Here is a 17,991-nt window from a genome sequence, read left to right on the forward strand (position 1 = left end):
AGGTGGCCGGCGGGTGCGAGGGCCCCGCGTTGAGCCGCCCGCCGTCATGCAGGGCCCCGAGCGTCCCCGTAACCCTGGCGGTTTGTTTGCAGAGACGGCCCTGGAAAGAGGAGACATGCAAGAGGAGGGAGAGTGAGAGGGGTAAGGAGCTCCCAGAGCTGCGTGAGTGACCCCCCTCCCCCTCGCCCCAGGGGATCCTTACAGCCACACTGGGGTGGGATGGGCCGCGAGTTCTGGCCTTAGGGGCTTGATGTCCCTTGTGCCGCATGGTGCGGGAGCAGGGGTTGATGGCCTCGAAGGAGCTGACGTGCGCGGTACATCCCCCGCCAGGCTTCGTCGGTTGGGGTGGAGGCTACGCATGTGTTGGGAGACGACACCAAAGTTGTCCTGGCTCTGGTGTGCGGGTTTGGGATTCGGGAAGTTGTCTGGCATGTTTGGGGTATTCCTGATGCGTGTCCAGATGCACTTGTTCTAAAGATGTAGCAGCACTGGAACTTTTTGGTGCTTATGAGCTTCGTAGAGGCGTTTTTGTCATTGATCTACTAGCCTGCATGGCCTTCAGCATCCTTAGTATTTTGCAGCAATTAAGCCCAAAAGCCCATAGATACTGAAACAAGATCTTGGGCAGACATGAAACGACATTGTAAATAATTCCTGAGTGTCCTACTCTGGACCTTTTGTCAACTCAAAACTGCACCGAATAGAAAAGAAAAGCTAGGTATCTGGAGAGTAATTAAAAAAAATCATATTAAAAGTCAACCTCTAAATGCCTGCATATCCAACCTTGATTGTGCCTTCCAGAAACACAGCCTCTACCTCACCGTATACTTGCACGTGCTTTTATCTCTCTCTTTATGATTAAAGTGATGACCTGCAAAGAAGTATAAGTCCAGCACGTTAAGTATGTGATTCTGTGAAGTACTCTGAGATCTAAACTCCAGATTCCTTGTCCCTTGTGAGTTCTCTGGTTCACTTGGTTGTTTATTTGGTGTATGTACATTTGTGGTCTGTACATAGAAGGTGTTTTTGGTTTATATCAGGAGGGTACGTTGACATCTGTCTGATACTAGACTGGTGGATAGAAAGAAGGTCCCATCTCTGGCCTGTTTGTGGAAGCTGGGATGATGAAGGCACTGCAGTGGGAACGTGCTGTGGTACAGGGTTGAAGCTCCAGCCCATGTCTGGTAGTTATAGAGCAATTGGAAGGGTTGCGTGCAGAGTTCTGGTAAAGTAAGTGTGAGCAGCGTTAAAGTGGGGGCTGCTAATAAGGGTGCATGTTTTCAAAATATCCTTGAGCCAAAAACCTGGGGTAGGGGAGGGACAGCTGTGGGTGATAGGGCAGCAGTTTGGTGGAGGAATCTTATCTTTGTTTTCTCCCTGTGGAAGACTGGCTTGCTAGCGAGATTGCATGAAAGCTTCAACTCTTAAATAATTTCTCCTTTTCCTCCACGTTCTTGTAACTTCATCACACTTCAGCCTTTCAAGCCAAAAGTTTTGAGCCCTGATACCTGCTCAAGCAGGAAGATTTCTGGCTGGGGAGGTGGTTTCTAAGGGAGTTTATTAAAAGCAGCGTAGTCGTCTTTTGAGAATCAATGAGAGCTTTATTTTGCCTTCCTCACTTTGTAAACCGAGCAAACAAAAGTTTGGTGCTCTGTGAAGTTCTGGTAGGGGTCAAGATGGAGACAGGCAGCCATGGCGTGCCCTCGCCCGTGCTAGTCTGGATTTTAGAATCTGGAAATGGAGTTGCCTTTCATAACTTGTACCCTCTAAATAAGAAAGCTGTTGTGAGATTTTTGTTTAGATTGGCATATTTCTGTTTAACTTCTGAAGTTTGCAGTTGAATCCAAGGGATCCTTGGACAATGACAAAGTTTATTTGGAAAATGCATATGGTTATTATATGAGACTTTGTTTTTACAGAATCAGGTTCACTTTGATGTTTTTGATGTGGAAGCTAAGCAAATAAGGGCTTATTTTAAAAGCAAAAACAAGCAAACAAACACAAACCCAAGAAACCCAAACCCCAAACTTGACATTCCAAACCAAAACTACCTCATGGTTCAGATAGTGCTCAATTGCCAAGAATGCGTTATCTCTTTGTATGTGCCCATCCTGTGAAAGAGAAAAAGCCATGTAATTAAGCGCTACATATATGGGGCCTTGCTGTGGGCACCGGACTTAATAATTAATTTGGCTCAGAAAAGAAAGCAGAGGAAGGAAGGCAAGCAAGAGTCTTGCCCTATCGGATTCTGATTGAATCACAGCAGTGTAAATCCAGAGTAATTCAGTCAGGCAGCTGGCAGTCTGACTGCGTGCCACCAATGCAAGGTAAATAATTCATCCTTAAGTGTGTTTATTGGTTGATTTGGAGTGAGTGAGTGAGGCAGGAATACTTGGCTTTGCTGTTACGTGAGCAATTCATAAAAACAAAATTATAAGGTAATTTGGTTCATTTAAATACGGCTTCTCTGCATAGGGGAAAATTATCTTTGCATTTTTGCTCACACGCAGCAATTTCACATATATTTATTTTGCCCTAAGATACTTCTGGAAAGTAAGTGTTTCATGCTACTCAGGGCGTGCTCCTCATCTTACCTGATGATTGAGATAGGCCCTTCAGAAACAATATTTGCTCATTAATTCAACTACTGCCATATCATAACAGAAATAGGGGTGGGAGAATTTGCAGGCAGTTGCATGAGAAGCCTATAGTGCTTGCTTCCTCTAAGCAGCTTGCTCTGCCAGATGTTCTCTGAGCATAGTTTTGATCACATGTATTTTACCTACCAGCTTTGCCACATTTGCTTAGGAATAGGCTTCAGGAAATAGTCTTTTGTTAATTTCTTTAGTTTCTGAATAATGTTTTTATGAGTGTAACAGACTTTGTCTGCTAATGCAGTTATGCAGAGGAATGTAAGGGTTAGAATGGAAAGGGCTTCTTCAGCTGGGTGTTCCTAAAGAGATTACACCTCCGTCCTCATAGGGCCGTCTTTTGGTGTTGAACTGGTCCTCCGACTGCATGGAGAGTTGAGATGGAGCAGTGAGCACTTGACTGGGGACAGGATCCTACAGAATCTTGTCCCAAAGACAGCAATGAAATGGGCAATAGAGAGCCGTGACATGATCTCACTTGGAAATAGGGTATTTCAGGAGCAGAGTCGTCAGGTTATTTTCCCGCTGCCTAGTTTCACTGGATGAGAGCGGAGGATCTTGTCTGTCAGGAATACTGAGTGATGTTTCAGAGAGTGGGGCTGGGATGGTCAGAACAGTGGGCAGCAGGAAGTTAGGAGCCCTGAGTTTGACTTCTTGGTCTGCTGTGGCTGTCTGTTATCTTGGGCAAGTCTGCTTCCCTCTTGCTGCCTGTCTTTCTTCCTGTGTAACACAATGCTAATGTCCCCTTGCTGCATCTGGGTCCTTAGTGTTGAGCTGGGTGGAGGGACAGGCAGGGTCCAAAATTTTCACTGCCTGTGGGGTCAGGCTGTCTGTGACAGCGAAGAATGGTTTTCAGCTGTATTTGCCTGATTGCAGATGCACAGATATCATCATTTATGCCATGTACTTGGGTAGATGATAATTGGGGAATTTTGGAGGTGTTCTGGGTTTGTAGTCAGTCCTTTTTTGCATGGAGGAGTATTGGGCAAGAGGCATTGGAGATGGACCAAAGCCTGTGGGAATAGCAAACACCTTTTTCCCCTGACAGTAATTTTTGGATTTGGGCAGATAGCTCAGAAGTGGGGAGAACTTGCTCAAGTAAGAAAGGAGAGATTAAGGAACTGTCACAGCATTAAACTGAGTCAGTTCCGTGTTGGAGTCTTTTTGGGTTTAATGTTCTTTTTGTGTGTGTGTCTGTCTGTCTGTCTTCCTTCTCCTCCATTCCTCTTCCCTTCCCCCTTTTTCTTCCCCCCTGTGCCCAGCTAGGATGGAAGAATCTCATTTCAACTCCTCCCCGTACTTCTGGCCAGCAGTGCCCACCGTCTCGGGACAGGTAAGACCTTTGTCTCCCAACCTATTGTGCTGGTCTCGCTCCCTGGTAGAAGTTCATGCATGATGAGTCTTTCTGTTGCATTTCTTGCTCAGCCAACTGCTGGGAGAAGCTGTGCCAAGGTATTCTGAAAAGCTGTTCTTCCCACCTGTTTAGATTGAGAACACCATGTTTATTAACAAGATGAAGGAGCAGCTATTGCCCACAGAGAAGGGCTGCAGCCTGGCTCCCCCCCACTACCCTGCCTTGCTGACAGTCCCCACCTCCGTGGCCCTACCCACTGGTATCTCCATGGACTCGGACACCAAGCCGGAGCAGCTGACGCCACACAGCCAAGCTCCTGTGACTCAGAACATCACCGTGGTACCAGTGCAGTCTGCTGGGCTCATGACAGCAGGTAGGGGACTCCTAAGACTTCGGCAGCATGTGAAGGAGCCTCTGGGATAGGGGGACAAGGAGGCCTGGAGAATACTTTTTGGGCTGTAGATTATTCCTAGCCTTACTGATGGCGTGGACTGCCTTGGCATGGTTACAGTGTGAATCTCTAGGCACTCCGTACATCCTCCCTCTTTGTGGAAGTTTGACTTCCAGCAGTGGAGACTGGGAAAGCGTTGGGGAGGGTAAACTGCTCTTCTGTTTGTGTTGTAGTCAAAAGTAGGTGTATCAAGCTCACTTCTGTGGCATAAGGAGGTTGGACATAATTAGAGATGTAATAACTGACTTCCTCCATCTTTCTTTGCAGGTCCTGGTCTGGTGATAACTTCCCCATCAGGTTCCCTGGTAACCACAGCCTCCTCTGCCCAAACCTTTCCCATCTCAGCTCCCATGATTGTCTCTGCGCTACCCCCTGGCTCCCAGGCAGCCCTCCAGGTGGTTCCTGACCTGTCCAAGAAAGGGACAACCACCCTTTCTGAAGGTGGTGGGGGTGGCGGCGGTGGGGGAGTTGCCCCCAAACCACCCCGGGGCCGGAAGAAGAAACGATTGCAGGAGTCGGGGCTGCCCGAGATGAGCGACCCCTTTGTGCTGTCAAACGAGGATGATGAGGACCAGCACAAGGATGGCAAGACATACAGGTGGGGAGTGGGGTTAAACCTTGACTGTAGCATTGCATGGGGTTGGGGGTGTGTTTGACCCTTCAGAGGGTTACGTGGAGGGAGAAGTGGTCTCTGCCTTTTCCCTGTAGAGTCCCCAATAATCTTTCAGCTGCAGAAAGAGTTGAGTTTTCTCTCTAATTGGGAATGTTTGCAAGCTGGTAGGCCAGCCCACAACTAAGAATCCGCTTCTTAGCAGACAGCTCTGATTTCCTAAATATGCAGATGCTAACATTAAGAGGTTAGTTAATGACTAGGATGTTACGGAGGCTGAGCCATGTCCTTGATACCGCAGCTGGGTGGTATGGCTGGTGTACTGCAGAGCACAGTACTGTCTGGTGCAACTGGAGCACTTCAGGTGCAGCTGAGAGCCCTGGTGTGCCCGGATGTCCCTGAATTAGGACCCCAGTCTGTCCAGTGCAAGACTACAAACTGGAGACACACGGGGCAAAAGTGAACCGTGGTGATTTTGTCTGCTCCTGTGTATATTGCCCCTTGTGATCTCCTATTTCAGCATTCCCAACAAAACCAGAAAAAACACCCCTATTTCTGATTTAGGTATTAAGAGTGTTTCTGAACCCGGAGAGTATCAGATAAGAGAGAGGAGCGTTCTGAGCCCTGAGGTTGGGTTTCTGAGCTTTGAGGGATGTGGCTTGAGTTTACAAGTGAGTGGTAGGGAAGGGAGAGATTAACTAGGAGGGAATAGTTAAACCAGAGGATAAGGAGTGTGGGTGTTTTAGAGAAGGTGGGAACTGGACAGAGCAAGCGTGTGCCAGGGAGGAAATGTGATGGCCTGTGTTGACTGGGGAGCAGGCGCATGTGTGGGTGATTTTAGTGATAGGTGTTTCTGAGGGATGATTAAGATCAAGAAGAGGCAAAGTAGTAGCCAGGTGGAAACAGAAATAGGAGATGTTCCCTAGCTCTTCTCATTTCCCTACTGTGTGCCCGTGAGCCTGTCTCCAACAATTTCCCTTAACCATCATAGAACCATTTTTAAATGGATTTAGATATGTTTCAGGGATTAAGTCATAACAGCATGAAGGCATCTACACAGAATCAGTGCATCCACCCCAAGCACTGCTTCATTTTAATGTTTACATTTTAAAATCAATACAGTTAAATGGGTACAAAACCAAAGCTTGGATCAGCCTCTTTCTTCTCTTACCCAATGTCCCAGTTCTTCCACTTTGAAAATGTAATCAGCGTATGGTGAAGAGGGGTGGGAGTGTTAGGTAGCTTGCTATTTGTAATCCCACCATTTATTTTGGGCCTTAGCCACAATTCCACACTACTCAAGCTGCTTACAGTCTGGGTTGCTAATTAGGTTGTTAAATATGTATTCACAGGGGACACAATTGGCAGTGAACACTAGAATTAAAGCTGAACCAATGCTTTAATTATAGCTCCTTGTTTACTTGTAAGTTTGGAAAAAAATGCCCAAGACCAGGTGGAGTGACTCAGCAGAAACTTTACGAGCACGCATAGTCTGTAACAGCTCATGAAAAAGGCTTTGCTGGAAAAATAACAAATTAGTTTTTTATGTAGGAACATGTACTTGGGATGATTTCCTGTCTTCATGCTTAATCTGAGTGTGATACCTCTGCCTCGTCCTCCAGTCTCTATCCCAAACAGTGTTCGGGTGCAAGACAGCTAAATCGAGATTTGTTGAAGGCCACCAAAGAGTACTTCTGGTCTCCTTGAGATCTTCTCTTTGTCTGATGCTTCCCCTCTGCAAGTTTGGAACCAAAAATAATGGTTGAAAAAAATAAAGGAAAATGCTATCATCTCTTGGAGCTGTGGGAGAGAAAACCTTTGTGAAATACAATAAAATCGTTTCTCCATAATATGAATATGCATATGAATAGACTTGTGAGTTTAGACTTTGAGGACTCCTGGGTTCCTTCTGCATTCTAGAGGATGATTTGGGTAGTTCCTGTTACTACAGTATGCAGACATATCCTAGCTAAATTAAGACTGTGGGTGAGGTTCATCTACTGCTCCCTTCTGAGGCTGGAGGAGGAGTTGCTTGTGTTATTCATACATCTACATTTGTATGATTTCACTGATTCATGTGATGATACACTGAGGACAATCTAGTCAGATGCCTGAAAGTAGTTGTACTATAGTGATCCATATGACTTTTTTAATACCTAATTCGTAAAGCCTGGGAATATTTTGTCAAATTTAAATGTTGGGGGTTTTTTTGAGCTCTGTGAGCTTTCTTGTCCCAAGTGCCTGGACAGGTGCCTGATTTCCCTGATTCCTGACTCCTAGGGTACTGTGGAAGACAGAGTAAGGCTTTGAATGGGCAGCACAGCAAGACAGACTTGGAAGGGCACAAAGGTGATGCTCGTATGGCAGCTCATCCCATTCCCTACCCAGTGTAGAGGTTCCTGCTTCAGCAAATGGCAGCTGTTTTGCTGCTGTATCATCTCTTAGAAGTGAACTAGTAGTCTGCTGTGGAAGTGGTGCAAGAGTCCTTGTGACTAGGTTTTTCTTTGTAAGAAAAGGCATGAGGCGTTTGCTAATGATGATGTTCTTTGCAGATCTTGGACACGTAGCCTTAGGAATAGTCTGGCAGAGTCCTTCGTGCTTTGCTTTGTGCTATTAGAAGAATGCTTCCACCTGCAGGGGACAGCAGCTAAACAACAGGGGACTGCTTCACACCAGTCCTGTGAAGCATTTTCCTTTATGAGTAATGCCACTTCAGTCTTGTCGGGATTCATTGTCAGCTTGTTGTTAATCTTCCCTGACACCTTTGTAGAATTTACTTCCTCAGTGGAAAAAGAGATCGGCATCAAGAGTCTTTCTAGAAAGATGTTGGCAGTGTGGAGCACGTGGCTTCTCCTCAGTACTTTAAAAGGCACTGAGGAAGAGAGGTCCTGCAGGCACTAGTACTGTTTCTTAGTACTGTTCTGGTACCTGTGCACTTCTGGAAGTTTGTGGATTGATGCACTCAGTGGACAACGCTGATGAAGTGGTTCAGCCTATTTGGGCAAGATCATCAGTTCTCTCTCTGACAAACAGTTCTCTACATAGTTTCTTCTTTGCAGGAGGAAGAAAGCTCTTTATAGGCATTGCTTGGTTCCAGTATTACGTTGGTAAAGGCTAGAATGAATACCAGTTTGTAATCTGGAATGGTTTTGCAAGCTGTGCTTTGGAGCGTAGGATACCAGCAGAAAACCTGTAGGCTTGAGAAGGGACTTGCCATCGTACTGTAACCAACAAGCTCTCTGTTCCCCACCGCTAGCTCTGAGTTTCTTTACTTTCACTAAGTTGTGGGAACAGCAGGGGTTTGGGTTTGGGAGACAATAAGCGGCTGAGGCATATAGGAAGCTTCTGAGTCCAGAGGCAAAAAAGTGTACAGCGGGCTTAGGAAGAAGCAGAGTTGAGCTGTAGAAGGTGAAGAAGCTGGATGGAGGTGCCTTTCAGTGAGGAAATCAGGGACACAAGGGGAAGCCAGTGGTTTGAATACAGCAGGTGGTTATGTTCTCAGACATGTCTCATTTTAAGCCTCTTTTTTCTGCCCTGTACTGGATTTAGTGTTGGTATTGGGTTAGCTTTCCACGCTTTTGAACAGATTTGAAGCTTGGTGGCTTTTGTAAGTCACATGTATCTGTGAAAATATGGTCAAATTTGGCCAAGTTGTAAGTTCAGAAAAAATCTGCTAAGCATTCTCTGAGATACTTTTTAGTTTAGTAGTTGAAATATGTGAAGTTTATATCCTCTTCTTGAGGTTTGCATGACTCCAGGCACTGACCAGACTCTTGTTGCCACAGAAGAGAGAAATACACTCTGACCTCTCTTATTTTCTGTGTGAGGTTGGACTCTGTAAGTATTATCTCTGCAGCAATTTCTGGACCAGTGCTGAAGGGCCAAGCATGCTTTTCCTTCAGTCACAACTGCTCCTTCTGCTTCAGAAGGGATTCTTCTGTGGCCAGTTTTGACAGTAACCTTTCCCCTCTGATGGGCACAAAGACAGGGTGCAAGAAGATGTTGCTTGATTCAAATGCAGTAGGGACAAGAATGTGAGATACGGGCAGGGCCTAGAGCTGATGTTGTGCAGGAAGTCTGGAAACTTGGCAGAGCGGAGATGGGAATGGAAAAGAATGAAGGAGGAAAGACTAGAGCCTCCAGCTAGGGAAGGCAGCAGAGGATGGGATGGCGAGTCTACTTGCAAGGGGGAGATGGCACAGAGATGAAGGACCAAGACTGAGAGGAAGAAGAAAGAGGCAGATCTGCTTGGGGCTGGAGAATGAGGAGATACCCAGAATTAGCAGAACAGATGGGGACAAGAGCGTGGGACACGGACAGACAAATAGAAGCGTGAGGGAGGGGAGACAGATGTTGGGTAACTGGGAGAATGGAATAGGGAAGAGCTGCTGCAGTAGAGGATAAGTGGGCTGGGACATGTGGGTAAAGTCATTGGGCTTGTTGAAGGAGAGAGGGCACTGCGACAGGCTAGAAGGCTAGGAGAAAAGGGGAGTTCAATTTTAAGTGTCAGGCAGAACGTTTGACCACATTCCCTCCAAAGCCTAGAAATGCTCAACCCAATATCCCTAAATTTTGCTGTGCCTCTCATGTCAGCGCAAAAATGTGACCTCCTCTGGCAAAGAACCTCATCTTGCTCTCAGGGTAGAAAAAGGTGACAAACTACCATTTGCTGTCATTTATCATCCTGGCTGCAGGGGCAGAGGTCTGTGCAGTGGATCTTAAGATTGCTGATGACCAGCGTGGGTGTCAGTACGATGCCACACGTTGGAATTTCTGTTTGCTTTTTTTAACAAGTGGTTCCGTGAGCAGCGGAACTAATGAAGCCTGGTTTCCAGCGGCTCTCTCCTGTGTGGATTCTCTGATGTCTGATCAAGGGTGAGCGTACTAGCCTTTCCCTCAGCAGCGGGCTCTCTTCTTTCCCCAGCTGCATTCTTTTTATAAGACTTGTGGTGACTTTAAGATCTGTACCCCTTTTCCAGATTTGGTTGAAGTTGGCTTATAATCTCAAAGCTCAGGGGAGGACAGGTGCACGTGCACATCCATATGTACACAAGCGGTTTGTACACATAAACTTTGCTTTGTATGTGAATGCTGTGCTTGGAGGCTAGAAAATGTCAGAATTAAGACTGACCACGTGCCTCAGGATACAAGGTAAAAACTTGCCTTGTGGTAAGTTCTTTCCCTTCTGCTGAGATGTTGTAACTGTGTGTGTGTGCGTGTGCGCGCGCTCTCAGTTCATCACAGTGCCAAGCAGAAGGAATTAACAGTTCTGCAGTCATGAGTTTTAATTTTGGTACGTGTTACTTGCATGTCAGTGGAAGGAGTGTGTGCAAGGGAAGGAGGAGGGCAGTTAGAGTTTCAACTGGGGAGAGAGATCTGCAGAGCTATTCTGTTGTACTTCTTGTATGATTACACCTTAATTGGGCCCTATTGAGTCAATGCACTTTGATACTATCCTTGATTATGTGATTATAGTTATTGTGTATATTATGGCCTGTCAGAGTCCTGCATGTTTACTCAGAGAACCTGAAAGTGTTTTATTAAACATATCTATATATCTATATCTATATCTATATCTATATATATATATATGGAGAGGGAGAGAGATTGAGAAAGACATATGGAGTTGCAGAATTGAGAAGGGTGATTTGGGGAAGGCATTTGACTGCAAGTCTGAAGAATTGTAGATTACGCTTGCCTGTGCCACAGATTTGTTGTGGTATCCTACAGCCATGTGGTTCAGGCCTTCTTGTCTTGAAGTGTGGTGCAAATATGAGTTAGGTCTAGTCTTCAATAGATTTACATTTGCTGCAGGCTAAAAATGACCACAGAGAGTGCTCCAGAAATAATTAACGTTTGGTGTTCCCAAAACTGTAATCTCTTCTCAGGTATCGCTGAATAGCCCGCTGTTACTTGTCAGATCCCGTTTTGCTTTGCAGAAGCATTGCATCTCATAGCTGTAGCATAGAAATCTATAGGAGCCGTGATTTGAATGTATATAATTTGAATTTTCCTTTAAAGGAAAAAAAGTCACAGGTATCAGTTTGGCCACTTGGCATTAGTTAGTATGTCTTCCTTCCCTTAGAAAAAAATAAAACAGGGGCATAGTGGGGATAGATGAGTGCTTATGGAGCACCGATGCGTCTGTGGTGGGTACGACAGGTGAGCAATTCTGCTTTGTGAGGTTGCAGTTGCATGTGGTCGATGAGGCTAGAGGCTGCACACAGAGCAGCAATGAAAAATCTGCACGCTTGCTTGTTAGGTATCTGTGCCACATAATAAGGATGCAGTTCTGTGGAAACAGTCAATAAGGCTGTATCAGAACACACCTGCATTGCGGAGCCAAATTATGGTGACATAGATGACCTTAATTCTGGCGTTTCCAAACTTGCTAGTGCTTTTTCATGGGCCTTTTGTATTCTTTTAATTGTAGCTTTTGCATGTTGTCACCGTGCCAGGAAACCCCTTGTTATGTTTCGTTGTTTTGCTGGTCTTTTTGCTAATGGTGACCGATTTCAAAAATCGGTACACAAGGTCTTAGACCTGATGTTGTGCAATGATTTGGAGGTCAGCAGAAAGTCATGGCTGATAGTTTACAGATAGAAGCAATGCTGGTGGATTAGCTGAAAAAAATAATAGGGAAACTGGAACTGTTCAAGCAAAATGTGTTTTAATGCAGCCCAGTGGAAGGCTTAGCCTTTTGGGTATACACTGTGACTTCTCCAGCTGCCAGGGATGGAGGCCCAGGTGCTTGGAGAAACAAAAGAAAACAATATGAGACATTAGGTGTCCTGTTGGATACTATTGAATGTCTTTGATCTAAAGATAAGGGATATGGGGAAACTGTGTCCTCGAAAGCAAGCACTGAAAAACCTTAGTTTTTAGGAACTAAGTGACATCATTTGCGCTCCCAGTGCGAGGCTGTGACAGAAAAGGGTAAATGCAGCTGTTGAAAGCATGAATGCTGGAGTCATTAAAAGAAGACAGGCAACCTGCAAAGTGTGCGAAACTTCTGGGTCTGATATTTTTAGAAGATCATTTGGAAAAATGGACAAAGTGCAGGAGTGTCCTCAAATCTGAAAACTGGAAAAGTGCTTTTAAAAACACTCACTGCCTTGCCAGGAGAGTTAAGATTTTCTGTAGCCTTATCAAGCCACCAAGTGACTGAAGGACTGTGGAAATAAGTTGACTGAGATTTCTGGGTGTAGCTGGTAGATTTGATAGTACACATGCCAGTAGTGTAAATTGGTAACTGGAAGTGTAACGCTAACTTTTGAAGAGGAGTTGATGCTGACTGTAGAAGTGTGGAAGCAGAGGTTCAGTTCCTATGCTTTCATTTGGCATCTTCATACTCGCTGGCTTGATTTAGGTCTTATCTGAGTTTTCTAGCTGTGTATCTTCGATGTTAGTTCTGTCTCCTTTCCCTTGCCTCTTACAAAATATGAACAAGAAAATGTTTCACTTCAGCTTTAAAGAAAAATACTGGGGAATGCAAGGGTTAAATTAGCATTTATCATGAGCTGTGCATCCATTATTATGCTCTGCTTGCATTAGTTACTTCATTAACTCTGCATTGCAAAGGCAGTACATTTCTTTCCTTGCTAAGTGAACTGCTGACACCCACAGCCTAAACTTACTGTTATAATCTAGTTTAACTTCAAACTTTCCTGATTTGATTGGGTGTTTTTAACTTGCTGTCTGACTTGTATTTGTAGCCTGACAGAAGCAGCAAGGGCTCAATCAACTTCTAAGACTAATCTCAGTATTTACTAGGAATTTGAATTCTCAAAGCCTTGTAAAAGCTTACATAGTTTTCACAACTGTGATACTGATTAATTAAGCACTTGATTGAAAAATGCTGTTAATCCATGTTAGGCAAATTTCACTATGGGCTGGTAGTTCAGCTGGTGTTTTATCTCATAGGAGCATCTGATGAATGAGGCGGAGCGTTTCATGAAAAGTAGAAAAAAATATGGCACCAAGTGCCACAGAGTTGTAGTCTGGTTGCTATAAGCACTACTTTGTTTATGAGTCATCGTGATGACTTTCATATGGGAGCAGAATTAGAATTGTACATCCACCTTTTACTGGCATTACTGGCATTTCGTGATTTTTGAGGGTGTTTCTATCTAACACGAACGTTCTCTGAATGTCTCGCTTTATTTCCCTACAGATTCCCTATAAAAAGGAAGTATTATAAACACTGAAAGGGGTTACTTTTGATCTCTGGCATATGGCTGGGTACTAAATTAACTAGTTATATGGAGACACACACCTCTGTGTTGTTAACAATATGTTCTCCTAGGCTGTCTAAATTTGCAGAGCCGTAACAAGCAGCTGCAGGGATGTTGTGTCACGCTGTTAATGGGAATGCTGCAGTTGTTTTTGTTGCTTGCTCTCGGAAAGAATACAGTGGAAGTAGTGGCAGTTTGGAAGGACAGTGAGGAGAAAAGATTAAAAATAGATATGAAATAGAGGGAAAAAATAAGTTCTTTCATATAGCATTTTGTTCATGCTTAGCAAGGAGTGCTCCCAACGTTTCCTCTCCCCAGCCAGGAGAATGTCACTGAAGCAGAATACTGAAACGCTGCTAGTGTCAGGTACGACGTTCTCATTATCCATGTAGATTTAACATTTTTTTAAATCCATATTTGCCCACTAGAGGGCTGATTGCATCTTCCCCTTTAATATTTGATGTTGTCTGAGGCAGAATGTGAAGCCCTTAATTAAATGGATCATTTGTTCCCTTGAAAATGCCTGATACCACACAATACAAAATTCTCTGAAATGCAGCTTTCTGCTATGTTCTAGGGCTTTTTTTTTTTTTTAACTCATAAGCCTCATGAATTTGTTAATGCTATGTAACATTCTTGCCGTCTCAGGGCTGATGCTAATTAGATGATTGGAAAGTGAATTCTTGCAAGACTTTCTTTTAAATGTTGTTTGAAAAACAATACTGGAATGTCTGTAGCCACTAAATTCAGACAAGAGGGGTTTAGGGTTTTTTTTGTTGTTTTTTTTTGGGGGGGGGGCTGTTTTTGCTAACACCCAGATTTATCTTGCATTTTTATGCAAGTGCCTGAAAGGTTTTTGAAATACCTTCTTTATAGTTTTATTTTGGAAATGGAAAAGGATGTTTAGTCTGCTTCTCTTCATTAAAGTTTATTCTAGGGAATTTCTGACCTGAAGGCAGATGCCTGACAAAGCAAAGAAGTAAAGGAAAGGATGCACAGAAGTTATGGAGAACAAAGTAAATGGGTTTATGGCGCTACAGATTTAATGCATGGGACTACTTAGACTTGATGACATAGTAAAGTCCATTAATTTTTCAAAACAGAATAGACTGCTTAATGTATAGTCATGTGTACAGCACAGAAGAGATTAATGCCCAGAATTGTAGTTAAAGTAGAGCAAATCTTTTAGAAAGGTATATCTCTCAGAAAGGTAGGTAAATTCTCAAAATATTGGTTGTAGGGGCCAAGTGATTCAGACCATACTGAAGCCTCTGAGCGTTGTTCCAAAGATGCATTATTCTCGTGGTTGGAAAGATCCTGTTTCCTCTTTAACTTCTTCTGTCAGTTATTGCTCCTCACTATACCTTTCTTTGCCCATAAAACAAGCCCGTAATAATTGATACTTTTCTCCCTACATAGATTTATGTGGATATTGACCAAGCTGTCTTTTAAGCTCTTCTCCAAACTTAGATAGACTGGGCTCAGTGAATCTTTACCGTGAAGCCGATTTTCCACCTGCCATCATTCTTTAAGTTTGCTGAACTTGTCCAGGTTTTTCAATAAGTGTTGCCTAGGGGGTGTTCAGAATTAGACGAGCTGTTGCAGGAATAGCTGCACCATTCCTGTTTACAGGAGCGATACCTGCTCTTCCCCTTTGTTTTGGTTAGCTGTATTGGCACAGCGTCGCACTGGGAGCTTGTTCCCGATCGAGTGGGTCCTTATCAGAGGACTGATACTGTGGAGCAGAGTTTAACTGAGAGTGATGGAAGTAAGCATCTGCTGGGAAGGAGCTCGATGAAAGTCGTGCATGGGATTCTTCAGTAGCTGCTTGCATTAGCAGGGAGCTGGGCTTGGTGGCTCAGTGGTATTTTTCAGTTCATTATTCACCTCAGAGTTCTTTCTAGCATTGCTGCTTTCAAGGATACAGTCCTCATCCTGTAAGTATGACTTGATAACCCCAAAATGCGTATGCTGTATTCAAGTCTAGCTTTAAACATTTTGGAAGGTCTGGAGCAAACTGCGCAAGTGTTTGGAGAGAATTTGGTTTATAAACCAGGAGCTACTTTCTTTAAAACGGTGATTCTGATGTTCCTTTTTACTCCTCATCTCTCCAACAGACCTAGGGATTAACAGCCAAACTGCTTCTGTTTGTTGATTCCAGAAGGGATTGGGGGGTGTGTGTGTGTGAGGGGGGATTCACGTAAGGATGTGTTTAGTTTGCGTCTTCTGTTAGGCTTTGCAATTAAAATGGATTAAGAGAAAGATGAAGGTAGGAAATGTGGGAACAGCTGTTAGAGATTATAATGAATGTAAAAGAACAGCGATGGAGAGGAGAAAATGGTGTGGCAGGTGTGTGGTAGTGCTTGCTAGGGAGGCATTGCTTCCAAATAAATGGCTTAAAATCAAGCTGTGGCTTGAAAGTGCCTGTGGAAGTTAAGGTAGGTCCTGGATAAATACTGACTACATTACATACCCTAATCAGACTGCACACTTCATAAAGCTTCTGGTTTCAATGTTAATGGTTACAGTAGTAGATGTAATGAAGTATCCTCCGGGGAGGAGATGGGTATGGGGAAGAGCAGGATCAACTCTTTGTGGCTTCCAATACCTGCAGAGACTTTTGTCACTGAACAGTTCTGTAAACACTTCTAAAACTTAAGAAAATTCCCAGGCGAAAACATAAGTCAGCCTGCTGTGAAAGTTGAATTCACATTAGCCAGACTTCTTCTGTGACCCTGGAAGTTCCAAGTGAGGGTTCAGTTTTGTCTTGTTTAATTGAAAAGTCTGCAAATGGAAAAACTAAGTTCAGAGAAACCCTCACTCTGCCCCTGGTCAGTGCACAGTTAAAAAGAAAAAAAAAAAAGTCCAGTAACTTGGATGCAGACTCCTCCATCTTGCTGTCAAATTGTCAACCACAAAAGCTTTTACCATCTTGAATTGTGTAACAGTGCGAGCTTCTCTTAACACCCTGACGTCGTGATGGAGGAGCAGTTTTTAACAGCAGCATCCATAGCTGATAGATGCCAACTGCTTCTCCCTGTTCAAAGAGTCTGTGTGTTACCAAATATGTTTCTGATCATTATGGGAACAGATGGGCCGAAACTCCTAGACAAAACATTTTGCATCACATCAGTAAGGTAGAAATGATGAAAGCCCATCAGACCAGTGACATACCACGTTTGATATCCAGAGTATCTGTTGTTGTTTTCAGCATTTTGTGTTCTAAATACTCGGGTGTCTTCTCCAAAAATGGGAGCAGAGTTAAGTGGGTTTGGTCATAACTGCTTTTGCAGACTTTGCAGTACGTGGAATTAACTTTCATTATGAAGATGAACCTTAACCTGGGATTTCTAGGTTTTCCAGCCTTCTTTTTTTTTTTTTTCCTTTTGAGTGAAATAAATCGTAGATGAACAAAGTGGGGGTTTTGTCTGGGAATTATTCAGATTATCCCCTTCAGATTGCTGTTAGAAAATTTCCAAAGTGCTGCCCTTTAAGCCTAAGAAATTAACCTCTCTGATTCTTCCAAGACCTTTACTTGTCTGGCTGCAAGGTCTCATTTGGTCTCTCCTGCCAGTGCCTAGCTTAAGTTTGTCCTCCTGGCACTGGAGCACTCGCAGCTGAACACAGTGTCCCAGGTGAAACTTCCCCTGAGCCACATAGTGAGAAAATGTCCCTTCTCCACCCAGTGTGGAAGATCCCGTCCAGTTAGAGGTGGTACATATTGGGGCTTGCCCCCTGTGACGCTGTCTCTTCCCCTCACCCCGGTCCCAGGTGCCGGATGTGTTCGCTGACCTTCTACTCCAAGTCGGAGATGCAGATCCACTCCAAGTCCCACACGGAGACAAAGCCACACAAGTGTCCTCACTGCTCCAAGAGCTTCGCCAACAGCTCCTACCTGGCCCAGCACATTCGCATCCACTCAGGGGCCAAGCCCTATACGTGCAGCTACTGCCAGAAGGCCTTCCGCCAGCTCTCCCACCTGCAGCAGCACACACGGTAAGGGCCGGAGGAGGCTGGGGGCCCTCCGCACTGCATGTTGCCGTCATCCCAGCATGCTGTGAGCACCCTCAGTGGGCGATGGCCTGGGGAGACCTTGCTGCTTTCCTCAGACCGCTCGGGTCTCGTACACGACAAACTGGCAGTAGTGGTGTTCGACACGTGAGGCTTGTCGCTTGCTGTGAGGGGCTGGGCACGCACAGAGGTTAGCGCTGCTCGCCCTAAGGGGTGCCTGCAGTGGAGCGACGCCTTCTGACAGGAGGTAGGGCTGGTTGTGTCAGTGAGAGTAGCGTGGGCATAGGAGGACTGTTCCCTGTCACCCCAGTGTAGTTCTGCCAAACGTCTCAGTCCAGGCTTGCAGCCCCCTCTGCTATTTCAGCTGTCGGCTTCCCACACACGGCTCTGCCAATGCCCCTCAGTCCGAACTCTATAGTTCCTCTCTCTGGATCCTCCCCCGGTGCGTGCAGACCACAGTCTCTTGAATCCAAGGGGAGCACGGTTTGAGACCCAGTGAGCTCAGGCCATGATTGGAGTTCCTGAGTGTAGCAGATAGCGTGGTGCTGTCCCACCCCCTTTGTGCCCTCATTCCATCAGCACTAGCCAGATGGCGGTCGTGTCCAACTGCTGCTGCTCCTCCTCCTCTTCGGCAGGATCCACTCCAAGCTCCACACGGCGATTGTCAAGCCGCACAAGTG

General features: G+C 44.9%; 1 protein-coding gene across 1 annotated transcript; it reads left to right on the top strand.

Moving 5' to 3' along the window:
• Nucleotides 1-80: 80 nt before the first annotated feature.
• ZNF384 (zinc finger protein 384) lies at nt 81-17,986 on the top strand (the record flags this gene model as incomplete). The annotated part of the gene is made up of 6 exons (XM_010183852.1): nt 81-141; nt 3,914-3,984; nt 4,138-4,378; nt 4,724-5,054; nt 17,072-17,296; nt 17,947-17,986. Coding segments are annotated over exons 2-6 (903 nt in total), but the record flags the coding sequence as incomplete, so codon positions are not given.
• Nucleotides 17,987-17,991: the final 5 nt, after the last annotated feature.

This window comes from Mesitornis unicolor, unplaced genomic scaffold, assembly GCF_000695765.1.
Source record: "Mesitornis unicolor isolate BGI_N332 unplaced genomic scaffold, ASM69576v1 scaffold32814, whole genome shotgun sequence".
In the NCBI taxonomy this organism is placed as follows: domain Eukaryota; kingdom Metazoa; phylum Chordata; class Aves; order Mesitornithiformes; family Mesitornithidae; genus Mesitornis; species Mesitornis unicolor.